The sequence below is a fragment of the Tyto alba genome, unplaced genomic scaffold (assembly GCF_018691265.1).
Source record: "Tyto alba isolate M040663 unplaced genomic scaffold, T.alba_DEE_v4.0 Super-Scaffold_16, whole genome shotgun sequence".
NCBI classification, from domain to species: domain Eukaryota; kingdom Metazoa; phylum Chordata; class Aves; order Strigiformes; family Tytonidae; genus Tyto; species Tyto alba.
The window spans coordinates 14,769,899-14,786,533 of record NW_024881278.1 but is presented as its reverse complement, the minus strand read 5'-3'; the positions used below and the strand labels follow the sequence as shown (position 1 = coordinate 14,786,533).

Genomic DNA, 16,635 nt, shown 5'->3' with positions numbered 1-16,635 from the left:
TAAAGGCCACTTAAACTGAAATGACTGTTCTTACTGGAGGTCACAGTGGAGGTGTTGACTCACAGGAACTCTTACAGAGGGGGACGGGTTCTCCTTGCTGTGTTTATGTTGCTTGGTAGCATGAACCAGATCAGTTAAACCAGAAGAGAAAGAAGGAAGAGGAACAACCATCTTGAACAAATGTTCACCAAGCATATAGCTAAATTTCTTGTTCATTTCATATCATGATAAGAATTGGATAGCAAAAATTGTTCTCTCAGTCTGTCACTTTGTCGATGTCACTGTTCTCTGCATCTCTATGGGCTCCTCTGATGCCATTGTATCAAGGCAGTGGCTTATCTTCCATTTCAGGTCCTTTTGCATTCTTATCTGACTGCCGCACGTTTTGTCAGTTGCTGCTTCTGCTCAACAAAATCCAACAAAGTAACTCACCCAGCTTGCATCAACATGGTTCAAACCTGATAAATGTTCAACACTATTTCCCAAACATAGTAATTATGTTTATACACCAATTGATGGGCAGGCATGCTCCTAAACCTGTCTACCTTCTGTCCATGTGCTGATTTGCAGATAGCCTATGAACTGCTGGTATGGGTGCTGTGAAAACTGTGTGTGAGAGTGGAGGGTAGAAAAAATGTTTAAATGAACGATTAAAGACAGTTTCTTCAAGATGGGATTGTGGTGCATTGACAGGATGGTGGCAAGGAAACATATGTTAAGTGTTACTGTTCTGTGGTTAGTGTGGTTGTCATCAAGTTCTGTTTTATCTTAACTTTTCTGAGATGCCAATAAGCAATAATATCCAACTTCTTTGCTGTCACTGAATTCACACCCACACCAACTCCACTGCCACCCTAAAACATCACATTCTCAATTAAAATATATTTCTGTAAGAGCTCAGGGATTAAAAAAAAAATATAGAAGTATCTTCCCTAAAAATGAGAGATTAATTCCTACCAATAATAGGCAAAATTTTCAGTTTGATGGATGCATAACCATAGGAAAAAAAAACAAAATTCAAGTTCAATCTTATGTGAATACTTCATTATTCAAAGCTCTTCTTGTCTGGAGAGATAGGCACAGAGAGTGCAGGTAATAAAAACAAATTTTATAAATATCATTGCAATTGTAGCTGTACTGAAACATACGTTGTCATCACAATCTCATCTGTTCAATGTGTTTAAACTGGGGCAAACTCCTTGCTGATTTACACTTGGAGTTTTGAGATTTGCAGATGGTGTGAATCACCAGAGACTGCAACCAGTATTTTTATAAACCTTTAGTTTTATTAGGTGGATAACACCCACAAGTACGCTTCTGTCAACAGAAGAAAGCACGGATAGGGCAGTGGCAGAATGAACTTCCTGAAGTGTTTTGCAATGTGGAATCACAGGGAAAATTCCCCAAGTCAGAAGGTAGTTCAATATCCATTGCCCATTCAATCCCTGGCCACTTTCTGCTGTAATGTTAAAAATTATTGCTAAACATGATGCTTTTTTTTTTTTTTTTTCCTGATACAGCTTTACAAATAAACAGATAACTTGGGTTTTTTTTCTTGAGGTTCCTAGATAAAGTTCAAATGGTCCTTATTCTCTTTCTGTGAAGTTGTGTACAACATTAATATTTACTAATAGAAATAAATTTCTCCTCTGTGTAAAATCAGTCCCTGGCACATGTTTCCAAAATGTTATCTGCTTAGCTATCTGTTTAGCTTTGTGACTAGAGGTTAGTAATTTTTCTTTGGAACAGTCTGTTTATTGTGTGGCCTTCAGAGATATGGGGTTGTCGATGTCCACATGTATGTATATTTTGTAGTCTTAATTGCCACCCTGGATCAAATCAGATTGGATAACTAAAACATACTGAACAATTTATAAAATACATTAATTGACAAAGGTGAGAGGATGGCAGTTTGTATGGTGAAGTGCCCTGGCTGGGATCTATTGCATTGTTTGCCTCCATATGAACTACTCTGTCAAGATGCCGGTAAGTGTGACAATTTTGGAGGTGAAACAAGACCTTGAGCATACCCAGATGCTGTCCCAGAGTGTTCAGCAGCTCTGATGGGCTGATGCATGGGAAGCAGGTAGCTTCCAGCTGCATCCAGCTGAAACGTAAACGGCCAGGAGATTGTTCCTCTAGAGTATGGCCAGAACGCTGCACCTCCTGTGAAAGCATGGTGAAATACTTAAGGGAGGCAAGTAGTTACTTGTTTTTTGTAGGGAAAAATGGCAACTCTGTCCACACAATGCCCTAGGGCATTAAACTGCTAGGGAAGGATAGTTATAATTGTAAGAGGAAGACGTTTCCTAATTAATTATGTAAACCATGCCACAGCACAACCCAGTTTTATTTTCAGTAATACAATACAATTTGTTGCACAGTTACATAGTGTATTGTGAGCAACTGCCAATCTTAAGAAGCTACAGCTTTGTTTCCATCGTTTCTCAATTGCAGTTTTAGAATTAGGGCACACAACATTGTGAGATTAAAAAAACCCCAAAAAACAAAAACAAAACACAAAAACCCCATGCCTCTGAAAAACTTTGGGAGTTTCTTTATATTCCTTCTAATTGCGAGCCTACCTAGTGCTACACTTTCAAGCTTTTAACTGTGACTGAGAAATAGAAATGTGCTTTTTCATAAATTAAAATAGATATCTTCATGTCATCACTGGATTTTTATTCTTGGAGATTTAATAAACAATTACAGAACTTTTATGAAATGAGATATTAAGAATTGAGAATTTATTTCTGTCAGTCTCTTTCCAGAGAGATGCCAAAACTTTTAATGAAGAAACTTTACTCCAGTCCTGTGTGCTTGATACCAGACCTCAATCTGTTTCTTGCAGGTGTAGCAGGAATGTGTCTTAACATTGTCATAATTTGCAGGCGTCCCAAAAGTTTTGTCTTTGAGACTATTGTATTTACACTTACTGGTTTCATGAAAACAATGTGCTTAGTACTGTCAGATTTGTTTCAGTGCTCTTAGATATAACGCAAGCATAACATAAAATAAATGACATGCCAGCAAATAAAGAGTAGGTTCTTGACTACAGGATTGGGAATGCTGGTTAAAAAAAACAACCAACCAAACAAAAAAAACCCAGAAACCAACAACAAAACAAAACAAAACAAAACAAACAAAGAAAGTGAAAGCAAAACATGAGAAAATCTAAATGTATAGTGTATTTTAGGCTAATCTTTCTCCAAACTGTCATTTAGGATTTCTTCAAGATTTAGCTGCATTAGTTAAGGCTAGCTCCACAGACCCCTGCCTCAATGGTTCTGGCTTTTGGAGCAACCTAGATCTTCTTCATCTAAACATGCTTCAGGGTTCTGTGTTCAGTGAATCTTTAGAGGCTTTCCTGGACTTCTTGATGGGGGTCCATCTTGTGATTCCAGTATTCAGGTTCCCCATGTTGTTGTCTCAGACCAGTCTTTCCTCACAGCATGAGCTGGATCTTGTACTTGCTGTCATTTCATGATTATCTCAAACTCCTAGTTGCTGTTACTGACTACCAAAGGGAAAAGCACAGCACATTCACGCTTTTTTTTTTTTTTTTCTTTTTCTCCCACAAGGAAATTTCAGCTCTTCTCTACATTTACAATAGAAAAAAAGCAGTTACCACTGTACATTATTAAAAACAGTTGTCACTCAAAGCTCATACAGTTTTCTATCTTAAAGCTAAGCCTGTAAGTACCAGTTCAGTGAGGCAGAGAGAATTTAAGGGAGATGCACACGATCCAAAAGTAAATCAGTGGCACAGCATGAACAGAGGCAGCTCTCTTACCTGTTCCAGAGCCATCCTTCCTCCTTTCTGTCAATGCTGTCAGTGCCAGTGTTGATACCCAATTACAAACAGAAGCATGTGTGTCTGACTCGCATGGTTGTTGCCCTCTTAACAGTTGGCTTAGCTTGAGAATATGAAGACCTGTTCAAGAAGTATTAAATATAGAGATGTCATGAGCCTTATTCTTCAGAATTGTACTCTGACCCAAATAACAGTTTCTGTTATTTGCTCTTTTACGTCAGTCTAAACATCGTTGCAGATTTAATTCCTAACTCGTAGAGATACTGCATCCATGGGGAGAAATGCTTCACTTATAATCATGTTTTATAGTTCCCTTTGTGGTTTATTCTGGCACTTAGACTTGTCATATTTGAATAAATTTAATTCTGTAGAGTGTTCTTGTAAAATGCCACGCTTTTGATTTTAAATGTGCTTCAGTGTGATGAATGCAGCATTAGAGTGGGATGCAGAGTAGTGCTTAGATTTGTGGATTGTAGCTCTAGGTTTTATTCTCAAGCCTCTCACCAGATTATTATATGAATCATGGATAGGCCATTTTCAGGATTTCTGCTCCTGCTTTCCATATCAGTAAAATTAGTGGTTTTTACCTATACAGCAGGTCTGTGTTGACACCCAGTTGGTTATTTTTTGAACAGTTAGGCAGCAGGCATGCTGTAACATGTCATAGAATGGTTGTTGCACTCATATACTAATTACTCAACTACTACCTTGTACTTCCATCATCTTTTTATTGAGAAAAAATACCTTCCCGGTTTGGAAATTGTCTAAAAAAGAATAACTGTTTTAACATCTATTTATGTGGTGCTTATCATAGTGAGCTTTCATTCCTTGAGTGAAGCAAGCAGAAGAAAAGGTACTACTAGAATGCAAACATAAAATAAAGAACATGCTTTGAGATCTTTGAATGAAATATGCTGAGGGTTATTACAGCTGTTTTCTTTCCAAGAAAACGTTATTATTTTTATGGGCACTTCAATCTACTGTACTTTAAAAGCAGGCAGTAATTACCAGTGTGTCTCAATCCATCGGTTAATGAAGAAAACTAGACATGAGCAAAAGACATCCCTCCATTAATGAGGTCTGAAGTAAGATTCTAAAACCTGCTGGAATTTAGGAAGGGCATGTTTTGCTGTAATGGTTTACTTTTTAAGGAGTTTGCTTGGTAGTGAATAGCGGCTTAATAATAACTAGGCTGATACTAATTGAGAATTAATATCTGAAGTAGGCTTAACAACTACTAAAAAGGGGCTGTTGTGCATGTATTAAACCTGGAATAGTGTAGCTGAATCACCTCTGTTTTAGGCAGCTAATGACTTTTTCCATCAAGCCTGGAGATGTATTTGTTTGTGAAATAGTTTTGTGTCATTTGGAAGTTTGAGAAAAGAATTCTAGCTGATACGAGGGAAGAAATCTGGAAAGCAACAATGCTGAAAAGACTATAGATATGATTTTACAAAGTGACAGATTAATGGATTCTAGATGTCATATGTAGGAGTATCCCATGTTTTGTTTTAACTAGCTAGTTCTGAAAGGAGTGTCAGAGAAGCTAGTTTTCCATCTCTTCTCTGGAAGGGGAGGAAGGGAGGAGATGCACCTAACTAGTCTCTACAGGAAAAGTAAGTGTTTGAATGAGTATTAATTACAGTATTTGAAAAAATTATTTTTCAGATAATCGCCTTCGATGAACTTCGGACAGACTTCAAAAGCCCAATAGATCAGTGCAACCCAGTCCACGCAGTGAGTACAACCAGTGGCTTGCTAAACAGCAGCTAAGGGAGATGCACTGAGCTGTCAGTGAAAGTATGGGTGTGGAAATGAATGTAGAGTCTTGTGAAGTTAACTGTAGTTTGGAAAATTGATATATTGGGTCAGTCATAGGAAGCCATATGTTGATTCTTTATGCTAATAGCTTTCCTTTTTGCTGAAGGAGGCAGGAAAATAATGTGAAGTTCAAAAACTGAAGGATATGTAATGTGATGCTAATGCTTTCTTATTATCTTTTCATTCTGTGGCACATTTTCCTTTTTGAAATCATTTGCTTTCTGTGTGTTCAAGCATGGGACGACCACCTTCTCCCATACTGTCTGTATCAGTGAGTCAAAAGCTTGAAGGGATTTGATAAAAGGTGCATTCCTAGACCTCTCTGTCCCATGGCAGGGCTCTAAATTCTGTTGTGCTTTAAGAGTAAATAACACATTCTGCTGCATCTGCTATGGAAAAGGTTAAATGTCACTCTGGGACTATAAACTCAATTTTACCTAATGAACCAAAATGCAACCCAGATTTAAGCATATGAAAATTCCTTTGTTAATTAAAGCTGTAATCTAGGGTGATTTAGCTGACTACAGTTAAACATGCCTCAGATTTGTACCACCAGAACTGAGAGCAGAACTTGTCTCCCTGTCATCTCATTGGGAATTACAATGATTATGACAGGTGCTGAGTTTGAGCTCTACAAGGTATCGAGTTACTGAATTGCCACAAATGATAACCCAATTCCGTAGCTAGTACTTCGCCGTTTATCCTTGTTTCATAACTCAGCAGAGGATTTGCAGTGCTGGTTAGACCACTGTTGATTTTAAGCATAATCTTTACAAGAATCTTTTTACTGTTCACTAACACATAAGCAAAGAATGAGTACTGAAGAAAGAAATTATATGAAGAAATCCTATAGAGGACTTTGGTGGAATGAATTTACTGGAAGTAATCTGATTTTGAATTCACTTTGTCTGGTTTTACTTCCCACTTGAGAACTAGACACAAAAAATGCGTGTTTATATGTACCAAATTCCAGTAATTTGTTCTCTTCCTCAAACTTGTAAGATGCTCCATAGAGACAATTTCCTCTTATTTTAAAATGGTAATGGAATCGGTCTCCAGGATAAAAACGTTAGTAAGTCCCTATTTCAGTCATATTAGTGGTGTAATCAAAAAGGTAATTGTAGAGTTTCCAGTAAAACACAGCAAAGTATTCTGTGATCAGTTGACATACTTGACACTCTTCTATGAAACTTGCTGTGATAACTCAAGCAATAATCTCAGATTACTTCTGCACAATATATGTGTTGATGCCTTTTACATTGACATAAAAGGAAGATTTTTAGCAGGTAATTCTTATACCTTTGTTCAAGTGTATTTTCCTTTTTCTGTATGCATAGTTTCTCGTGCCCATATTTCATTTATTTGGTGGGGTAGTTTTCTTTATTGTAGTATAAGAATGTCTGATGTTTACTCATGTATCTTCCATAACATTTTCATGACATAGTGCCTTTTTCACAAGAGAAGGCTGAATTAAGGAGACATCAGAGGCAAAACCAATGGCAGTACTGAGAGTTTAATTCAAATTTCTTGGTTTACACTCTATTACCTACAGTTCAAAGATAGACTTCCAACTTCTCCAAGGCCAGTTGTAGTTAGTCATCTGTCTTCTAAAGGGAATTGAGAATATTATCTTTCCCTCACCACTTACCACCTCCGAAAGGCAAGAAAGCTTTCTGCAGCTTCACAGGCACATCCACATGCTTCCTTTCTCATGTTTCCAAGCATGATTCTAAAATTTCTGAATCTCTTTTAGATCACAGACACCAGATAGAGGCACAATATTTGTCTGGTGACTATCAAGCTGCCACTGTCCCATTGTCTTTCCAGAAGGACACTTTTTTTTTTAAATGGTTTAAACTTGGGGACAGGAAAGGAAAAGAGACATTTATTTGGAAAATAGAAATCAAACTCAAACTTGGAGCAAATTTAAAACATTTGAAAAGCAAAAATCTTAGGGAGAGTTAACTTCTCACATTGGTATATTATATTACCTGTTTAAATAGGTCATTGTTCAGAATATTTTTTCCCATGTCTGAATGAAAATATTAACAGATAGTCTTCTGAGGACAACAAGACCACTCTGCTTTCTGCAGTGTAACCAGCAGTAGAATCTTTCACAGTAACCCCAGTGATGGGGTTATGCAGAGTGAAATCTGATTCTACTAGTGAATTCCTCATTATGAGTCATTTAAAAGCAAACCTGTCTTTGACTTGTCTTCTTTCGGTGAATTGAGCTTAGAGCATCTTTTGAGTCACAGTGCTTAATTACAGTGACTTTCAATACTTATGAATGTATCTGTTGTTTAAAGGGCATTTATAGGACATTTCAGATATTCTTCACTAATGGGTTAAATTCTGATATTACCCGTTGCTCAGGCACCCACTTAGTGATAGAGGAAGAGCTACCATACCAACTTCAGAGTTGTTTTTCCCATTGAGAATTATCTTGAAGCCTGAGGCTGGGTACCTGAAAATGCAAGACCAAGTATCTGTGGTATAGATTGGCACCACTGGATAGAGCCACAGATGCTGACTTGAAAAGAAGTTGTAGCCTCTGCCTCAAGGCTAACAGAGACTTGAATTCTATTGTTACGCCCAGTAACAGGTGAAAAAATAACTTAATGGGACTTTGAAATGGGTAAATCATTTGGCTTGCAAGCATTAGGTAAGAAGTGAATACTGACGTTTCAGATTAATAGCCTGTGCTGCTTCCCTGCAGTCATTAATTATGATCTTGACCCACTGTAATTGTAAGACAATGTCTTGAATTTATAGCACCAGCTAATCTACCTTTTTCCCCACTTTTTCTTGACAGAGAGAGCGGCTGAGAAATATTGAGCGTATTTGCTTCCTCCTGAGAAAGGTGAGCATAAACTAGCCTAAGATTTGTGAAGTTTATGAGAATTAAAGCCATTCGGTGGTGATGTGCATTCATTTTCTCTTTGAATGATCCTCACACTCCATTGATAAAAGGCTGGTTTCTACTACAGAAGTGAAAGTCATGATGACCTTGAAAGGACAGAGTAAGACAAATAAAAGGTTAACATAACAGAGTATTTCTGAATAAGATCTGAAACTTCATAACATCAGCCCATTCATTTTGGAACATACTTTTTGAAGGTGGTGAATCATTTTGCAGTTGCAGCTTGAGGTGCTATTACAGCCCTATCAACGGATGATATTGTTGTAGTATGGGCTTTAGAAATGCACTTTTTTGAACAGTGGCTTGCTATTTGATAAACTTAACATTTTATTAGCTACATATTTAATAAGTTTTTAAATTGGCTGAATAGAAAAGTTGATATAGTATTTATTATAAATTAACACAATTTCTGAGGGATTTGAAGGATCTTAGAAATTGTAGGATTGATACATTCATGGGGCTTACTCATCTGTAGCTTGCAAGAGGGTTTTCATAAACACTCATTGTTCCTGACTCTGTCTCACTGAAGTCAAAATAATCATAGTTCCAAACTATTTCATTCTATATATTCTCTATAAATTGATTTCTGCAGAGTAGCAACAGAGCCACACAAATTATTCTGCATTTTTGCTTAAAAAGGTCATCACTAAAGTGAGGACTGCTGATTGCATCCTAACCAAGCGAAGAACTAAATTCAGATACAGTTTTAAGAAACTGATGGCCTCATCCTTAGAGGTTTTGGGAAAGCCAGTGCTAGGGGACTATTGATTTGGGGTGATCCAAAGTTGTAACTGTGACTCCATGCAGAATCTATGAAGTGTCATTCTCTAATCAGTCAGAATCTGAGTCGTATCTGTTTGACACCTTTGTGAGTATGTGACTGTTAGGAGCCACATTTAAGTACTGACTTAGCCTGTTTATGACATTAGGGATATGAAAATAAGAGAAAATACTTGTCACCATATAGCTTTCCATTTATCAAATAGGCAGCCAGCCAATTTCAAGCTGTGTCCCAGTTTCTTTGACATAAAGCAACTGGTGAGTGGTAGTGTATTAATATATGTGAGCCCCATGGGAATGCCTTGCCTGCATCAGTGTTTAATTTTTATTGAGCCTCAGACTCACTGTGAACAGAAAATGGAGCATTTTGGCTAATTACAGGCTCTGTATTCATAAGGGATTGGCTTGCTTCTGGTTCACTTAAACAGTTTGTTAATTCAGCCTCTTCTTCAAAGTTCTTTGGGGACACATTTGTTTTAATTGAGAGATTATATGTAAGAAGAGGAAGATGCAGTAACTAGAGATTTGTAGTCTTCAAATTTGACAATCGCTAAAAATAGCTTTAGTTCATGTAGAATGAAGGATTCGCTGTTGGGGAAGATTCTGGAAAAACAGTAAAAAACTGAGTGCCAGATATATAGATACAGGAAAATAGCAGTTAAGATGCTTTCAGCAAGCACTAAATATATCCCTCATTATAATACTGTGTGGCTGTAGGTCTGTTTCTCTTTCTATGAAACAACAACATATCTGTTTTCCTATGTCTTGAAGTCAGGTAATTCTTTTAAACGGCTTTGAAAACAGTTCTGTGTTGCTATTTATGACATTAGAATTTAATGCTTAAGATATGCTGTAAATCTGTTTTTTAAAGAGGTTATAGGTGGGCTGCAAAAATCTGTTCAGTTTCATTATATCCTGGTTTTAGAAGGGGTTCTTGAGAGTTATTAAGTGGGCATATATGTCATATAAATCTGATCCCAGTGGGCAAAGAGTTTCTTAAGGATGGATTTTCAGTTTTATCTCCAAAATACTTGGAGAAGGTTATTAACAACATGTGACCAGGTATGTGATATGTCATGAGATACTACAGAACTTACTTACATTTTCCAATATAGAATGAAGGATGTAATTGTTCCACAGCCAGGCATTTTCTGACATTTGGTTTGGGGAAAATGTTTCTGTATCATTAAAACAAGTAGGAATCATGTGAAGCAGATATATATGGTGCTGGCATGTGTACACGCATGTACCCATGGGTCCATGTTTTTATGGTGCTATAGAATGAGAATTAGATCAGCTTAAGTTTTCTGGTTACTGGAGGATGATTGATTATGTATAAAAAAGCTATGAATTTTGTCTAGCCATGGTAAAATCTCTTCTATCCTGAAATAAATGAGAAGGACTTGTTTTCTGAAGCCAGCACAAAGTGAGGTTCTCTCAGGATACAGGTATCTCATTTTATTCAGTGGTGTGTTTTGGGGGCCTTATATATAGTATATATATGTATGTTTCATGTATATAGTATAGTTCATGTATGTGCTCATTAAACTGTTGAATATCTAACCATGTCCATTGTGTGGACACTGGTGCGTCACACAAGTGTTAAGTGATTCACACAGGACATAACATGCACTAGTTTTGGTGAGTGCTGCGGAGTCTGTGTTCTCTTTATTGCTAAACTACCTTTGTTTCTCTAAGGATATGTTTACGTGGCACACTACAGTGCTGTATAGAGAAACACAAAGTAGTTGTGAATGAGATGTCCTGAGCTAGTGGAAGCAGCACAGGATACAGCGGTACAGGCTCCTTGGGCTCATTAGCCCTGCTGAGGAGTGGGATAGGTGAGGTGTGCCATGTAAGTCTACCATGATTTTTATGATTAAGTGTTTTGGTGGGGTTATTAAAATATATTCAGTTAGTAGTGACAGCAATATTATATAATTGCAGTTGTACTTCAAGAAATCTGCCTACCTGATTGATTCCTGTTGGATATACTTATTGTAGCACTAAGGACAATTAGGAATTTCCTAGAATAAAGCATGGCCTATTTCATTAATCAACCACTGTAATATTATTACTTTACCTTTGAGGAAATTTAAATTAAATTGTGATTAAGTTAAGCATTGTAATTTTTTAATTAGTCTGATAAATCCTTACTGAGGAGAGTTGATTGAGTGAGCTTCCTGCTCAGCGAACGTATTTCAGACTTCAGTTTGCTCATGCCAAACACTGCTGAACAATGTAAGTGACCTTTCTTAAATTATCAGCAAATATTTATTTTTAAACCCCATTAAGCTAAAGCAAGAGTGATTTATGAACAGCAGAACTGGAACTTACCTGGGATGGAATTGAGGAAGGTAAAAGACAGACTTCTGCTCATTTTGCTACTGTAGTATACAGTGGGGCGTTTAAGTTGAGTTAGGCATAAAAATTGTAAAACTGCAAGTGGGTTTTTTTGTTTTTGGCACATCCCAAAGTGATGATTGGAAGAGAGTAAATTCAGTAAGAAATCTAACAACAGGCAAGGTGACATCAATTTCAAAGATGTTCCAGATTAACTTGAACTGCCTTGAAAAACACAAACAAATACCCAAACAAAAAACCCTGCAGGGACAACTTCTGAATAACCAAACTTAGCCAGTTCAGTGCTCCAGTACTAGCAGTAGCAACAGCGACAAAATCAGGAGTGGGGGTGTTTAAAAAAAAAAAAAACAAACAAACCAACAACCCAAACACAAAACCTCTTCACACAGTCTTTTTTGAACCAAGCTTTAACATTTTTAGTTCGGAGGTTGGGGGTTGCCAACGCTTGGTCTGTTCTAGTACTTCTGTCATTGTGGTTTCCAGTGGAGCTGGATCTGCAGGAGCAGTGGTGGAAGTTTATTCTGTACTCAGTGGTTCTAGTGTTTACCAAATTCAATTCTGGTTTTACTACTCTGCAAAAATAAAATAGATCTATCTTTTGAGTTTATATTCCATAGTATATACCCTAATAAACACCATAGTTCAGTTTTACTGTATTTATACTTTTTGGTAAATAACCAAAACCAATAGTTACCTTAAAGAGCAATTATAGAAGACATTCCATTCAAACTAAAACACTGTAAATAAAATGTAAAACCTAGTGAGCATAGTATATAATTCTAGTCATCTGAGTGTCTGCGTAGAATTTCTTTTTGGTATGTTTCCATATGTAAATATTCTGTAAAAAAAGTCAAAATTACTTATATGTGTGAAAGTAACAGCAGTTCAGAGGGACGAGTAGTCAGAAGCTTGAAGGGTTGTGGGTTAACACCACGGGTTCAACTGTAGATGGAGCATTCCAAGGAAGAAGACGAGGCTTGATCCTGTGTCTGTGTCATGCCTGTTTGTCACTGTTGAATGCACATACTCAAAGCTTGGAAAAAAACCCCACGATATGTTCAGTGAAACGTTACTGAGCTCATTGGATCAGCTAACAGGGAACAAGTTAGCCTTTTAGCTTTTCCTTAGTAGCAGCTGAAAACAGTATTTTCTTAGTATAGCGGTTCTTCTACTTTACATGTTGATAAATATTATGGAAAATCAGATATTTAAAAAGTAACCCTATCCTTCCTTTCTTATCCTTATTCAGCTGACTTTTTTTTTTCCTGAATATTTTAGGTGAAGGAGACTGACCCATGTGAACTAGAGTGATTGCCATGTGAAGTAATTTTTGTACATGGACCTTGTTAGGTTCCAGACCTTCACCTACCAGTAGCTACTATCATTCTGTGCATGCAGAAGCTACAGTGGGCATACCCCTTTAGAGACCATCAAGTGTCACAGTACCTGATTTCAATTGGCTGAGCATCTTCTTTTCTTCTTGATAAATTTCCTCGTTATTACAATGATCACTCCTTCTATTGTTCTGCCTCATAATCACTGGCAAGCCTGAAATAATGTGATGGATTTTAAGTGTGTGTTTCTGGATATGTCAGTTGATTGCTCCATCACGGATTTAGGGATTTATAGATGTGTGACATTCTTTTAGCCAGTCTGCAGGCTGATAGTCATTAGCAACGTACTTTTGGAAGCCTATAGCATGGTTCATTAAAACACTTAATGTAAGGTTACAGAAGTGAATTTAGCAAATGTGATATCACAAGAAATTTTTAAAGTGGTCTGTATCCATCTATATGTAAGAAGGAATCATACTTTCTTCCTGGGGTTGAAGAGTCTCTTTGGCAGAAACTACAGCAATAAGACAATTAGTTCATTGCAGAACTGGGAATAGCAGCAATAGTTTTTACCTTCTGTAGAGCTATAAATTTTCTGCAGTTTCAGTAAAGAAGTTTTAATTCCTCATTTAGTTACGCTTGACAGAAATAGAAAATGTTGCACACCAGAGGGGTAGATCTGCAGAGTAAATACATACCATTTGTATGATATGCATTATATTCAGCACTTCCTAATGGTAGTGAACATTTTGCTTTAGAAGTTTAGATGCTTGCGTTATCTGAGAGAAAACAGAATTTTTAGTCTCGTTATAACATATTTTTGGACTGTGGAAGTAGCAGTGGTATTCTGCCTCGCAGGATAAAGAGGCTGATGTTTCCAGAGCTGTGATAAACTGCTGCTGTAACCAAGATCGCAGAGGGAACAAAAAATGTCACCATGTGGTATTTTTTCCCATTAACAGTGATTGTTACAATGGTGGAGCACATAAACTTTGACCGCTTTCATTAGAGACCAAAGAGTGCATCAGTTATGGGTTTCTCAGCACATGTGTTTCTCAATGTATCTAATGCTCTCTCTTTTCATACCTCATCAATATGATGAAATTGCTGAGTTTTGACTAATCATCTGGGCAGCAGGAAAACTGTCAGGAGAACCTTCCCACTGAGGGACTGGAAGCATAAACCCTAATCAAGAGACAATGAGGATAACTTTTGAAGAATTAATGTGGAATTATGTGTATAGAAGACATACTGCAGGTACCTGGGTGGTTATTCAATGCCTCCTTGTGATTCAGTGCGATACAGAAGCTTGTACCTCAGCAGGCATTGCTGTGTATAAAACAATTTCAGCAAATACTGTGTATTTTTTGAATTATTTTTATAATCTCAAATACACCTTCCCGTCCACCCCACCCCCACCCCCCAATCTTTGCACTGAAATTCAGCTGTTCAAAATCAAGTTGGTTTATATGAAAAAGCTTTCTGAATGTCCCTGGATTTAGGAAGGGTTTGACTTCAAGTTTGACATTGATGTTTATTATTCGTCTTTAAGATCGAACCACACAAGTGGCTCTGATAGCCCTTTGTGGACCCTCTCAGTCTCTCCTTGACATTGACAGCTTGAATCAATCTCTGCTTATCACTCTGAGATGATAAATGTGTTGATATTCAAGCATAAACCTATGTGGAATAGGCCTGGACTTACATTTGGATTTGAAGTTCTTATAATTTAGACACCATTTAGATAAAAACTGTGTCGTGCTTTGTTAGGGGTTATGACCAAATATGTCTGAATTTGTGTAGAAATTACCAGTGAAACTCAGGAGAAACCACAAAGGCCACACTCTGAGTAGAATGAGGGGAAGAAATACAAATTTTTTATTAGACAATTCAGCACTTGCTTTCATTTGAGCTTCATTTGATCTAGTAATGCTTTACTCCTCGGAAAATCATAATTTTCTTCCCTTTGGGTTTGGCCATTACTGGGAGAGGACTGTGTCATGAGGGAGGGTGGCTTGTACATATTTCCCAGAAGTTGGGGTGCCTTTTGGTTGGGTCACACTGGATAGTTTTATCAAGATCTGAACTTTCTATTAACTGGTGTGAAAAACAATACGAATGTGACACAGTTGTTCAGTAATCCTTTTTTGAGAGGTTTAAACATATGATCTGTTGTTGCAACTACACTGATATTGTGAGTTAACGTCATATGAAAACTTGCATTTTAAAGGTGTCTTCAGTAGATTCAAAAGGGTGGTTTCAGGTTGCTCTATTTGTCTTCTTTCTGGAAGAAAATATAATACAGGAGCAAATCTGCTTTTATTGCTTTTAGGTGGATATTCTGCTGTCTTACGTTTTGCCACTCTTTGAATTTTGCATTCTTTTCTTATTTCCTTAGTTGGATACTTTGATCTTTAAAGGCCCTGTTGTGCTTCAGCCACAGATTCCTTCCAGCAAGACTTGGCACCCTTTTCTATTATATTTTGATTAGTGTTTGTGTTACAGTAATGCCTCCAGACTCAGATAAAGAGTAAAACCTTATTGTGCCAGGTGCTACAAAAACCACATAGTAATAAATATGAAGAGCATTTGTTTATTCTCACAAGACATGTACACAACATGAAAGGAAAGGTTGCACAGCTGATCTGATGATATCAATCTTGTTTTCAGAGCTACTTAGTTTTCTTTTTAGCAGGCAGTTTGAATCTTTTATTTTTAATTGAAGCTAAAAATTTGTTTGCTGTTTCTGAGGGCTCTGATGGTTCATTGAGTTAATAATTGTCTGTAGTCTTTAATCTCTACAGCAGCTGTTCAAATCCAGCCCAGTCTGGAGTCAAACTACTGTAGTCCAATTCATGACTGTTGGGAGTAAAATTATCTTGTGTCATATGCTTAGAGGCTTGTGATTCTTGCTCTACGGAAATACTCATAAACAATTTAATGAGATAGATCTCTGTCAACGTTATAGTGAGTATGAGCTACACTCCCCTGCTATACATATACACACATCATTAGCTCCTAAGCTGCCTCAGAAGGAATTCTAGAGTTTGCATGCAGGCATTGAAATAAAGGGTATTGCTGTTTCTAAAGCATTAATTAGATCTGCAGATTTTGTAGGATGTAAGCTTGCCACGCTGTATGCGTTCTGTCAGTTAGGACTTGGAATGTAATTACAATATCTTTCATAAAACTAACTAAATTTAAGTTCTGTTTTGTTTGAAGTGACCTAGGATGTTTTAAAGTACGTTAGACTCTGAGCGTGTGAAAGAGACATAGAACTGGTGTGTATTCCAATACTCAGTACTTATTTGAAAGATACTGCTAAACTGCTATTAGATGATAAAAACAATTTTCTTCTGACCTTCAGAGTGTCTCTGACAATATATTTTTATATTAGGAATGAGTAACTTTACACTCTAAGGATAAAATTTGAAGTTAGCTAAAAATGTGTTAGTACACAATTTTTAGTTTATGGAAATCATGACTTATGGATGAGTCCTTTTTAGACAATTTTGGTACAGCATCTCTTGTTAATCAAAAGAGGCATGAGATAAATTTTAAATCTGCTGTTCATGTAAACAGCGGGGTTGTCCTTAGGT

The 16,635-nt window shown here is 37.0% G+C and overlaps 1 protein-coding gene across 1 annotated transcript in view; it reads left to right on the top strand.

Annotated features, from left to right (window-relative positions):
• The window catches only part of CNIH3 (cornichon family AMPA receptor auxiliary protein 3), a 52,613-nt gene that overhangs the window by 22,062 nt on the left and 13,916 nt on the right, over window positions 1-16,635 (top strand). The window contains exons 2-3 of the mRNA XM_032989424.2: window positions 5,483-5,551; window positions 8,451-8,498. Coding sequence (XP_032845315.2) covers window positions 5,483-5,551; window positions 8,451-8,498 — 117 coding nt within the window. The remainder of the gene's footprint in view (window positions 1-5,482; window positions 5,552-8,450; window positions 8,499-16,635) is intronic.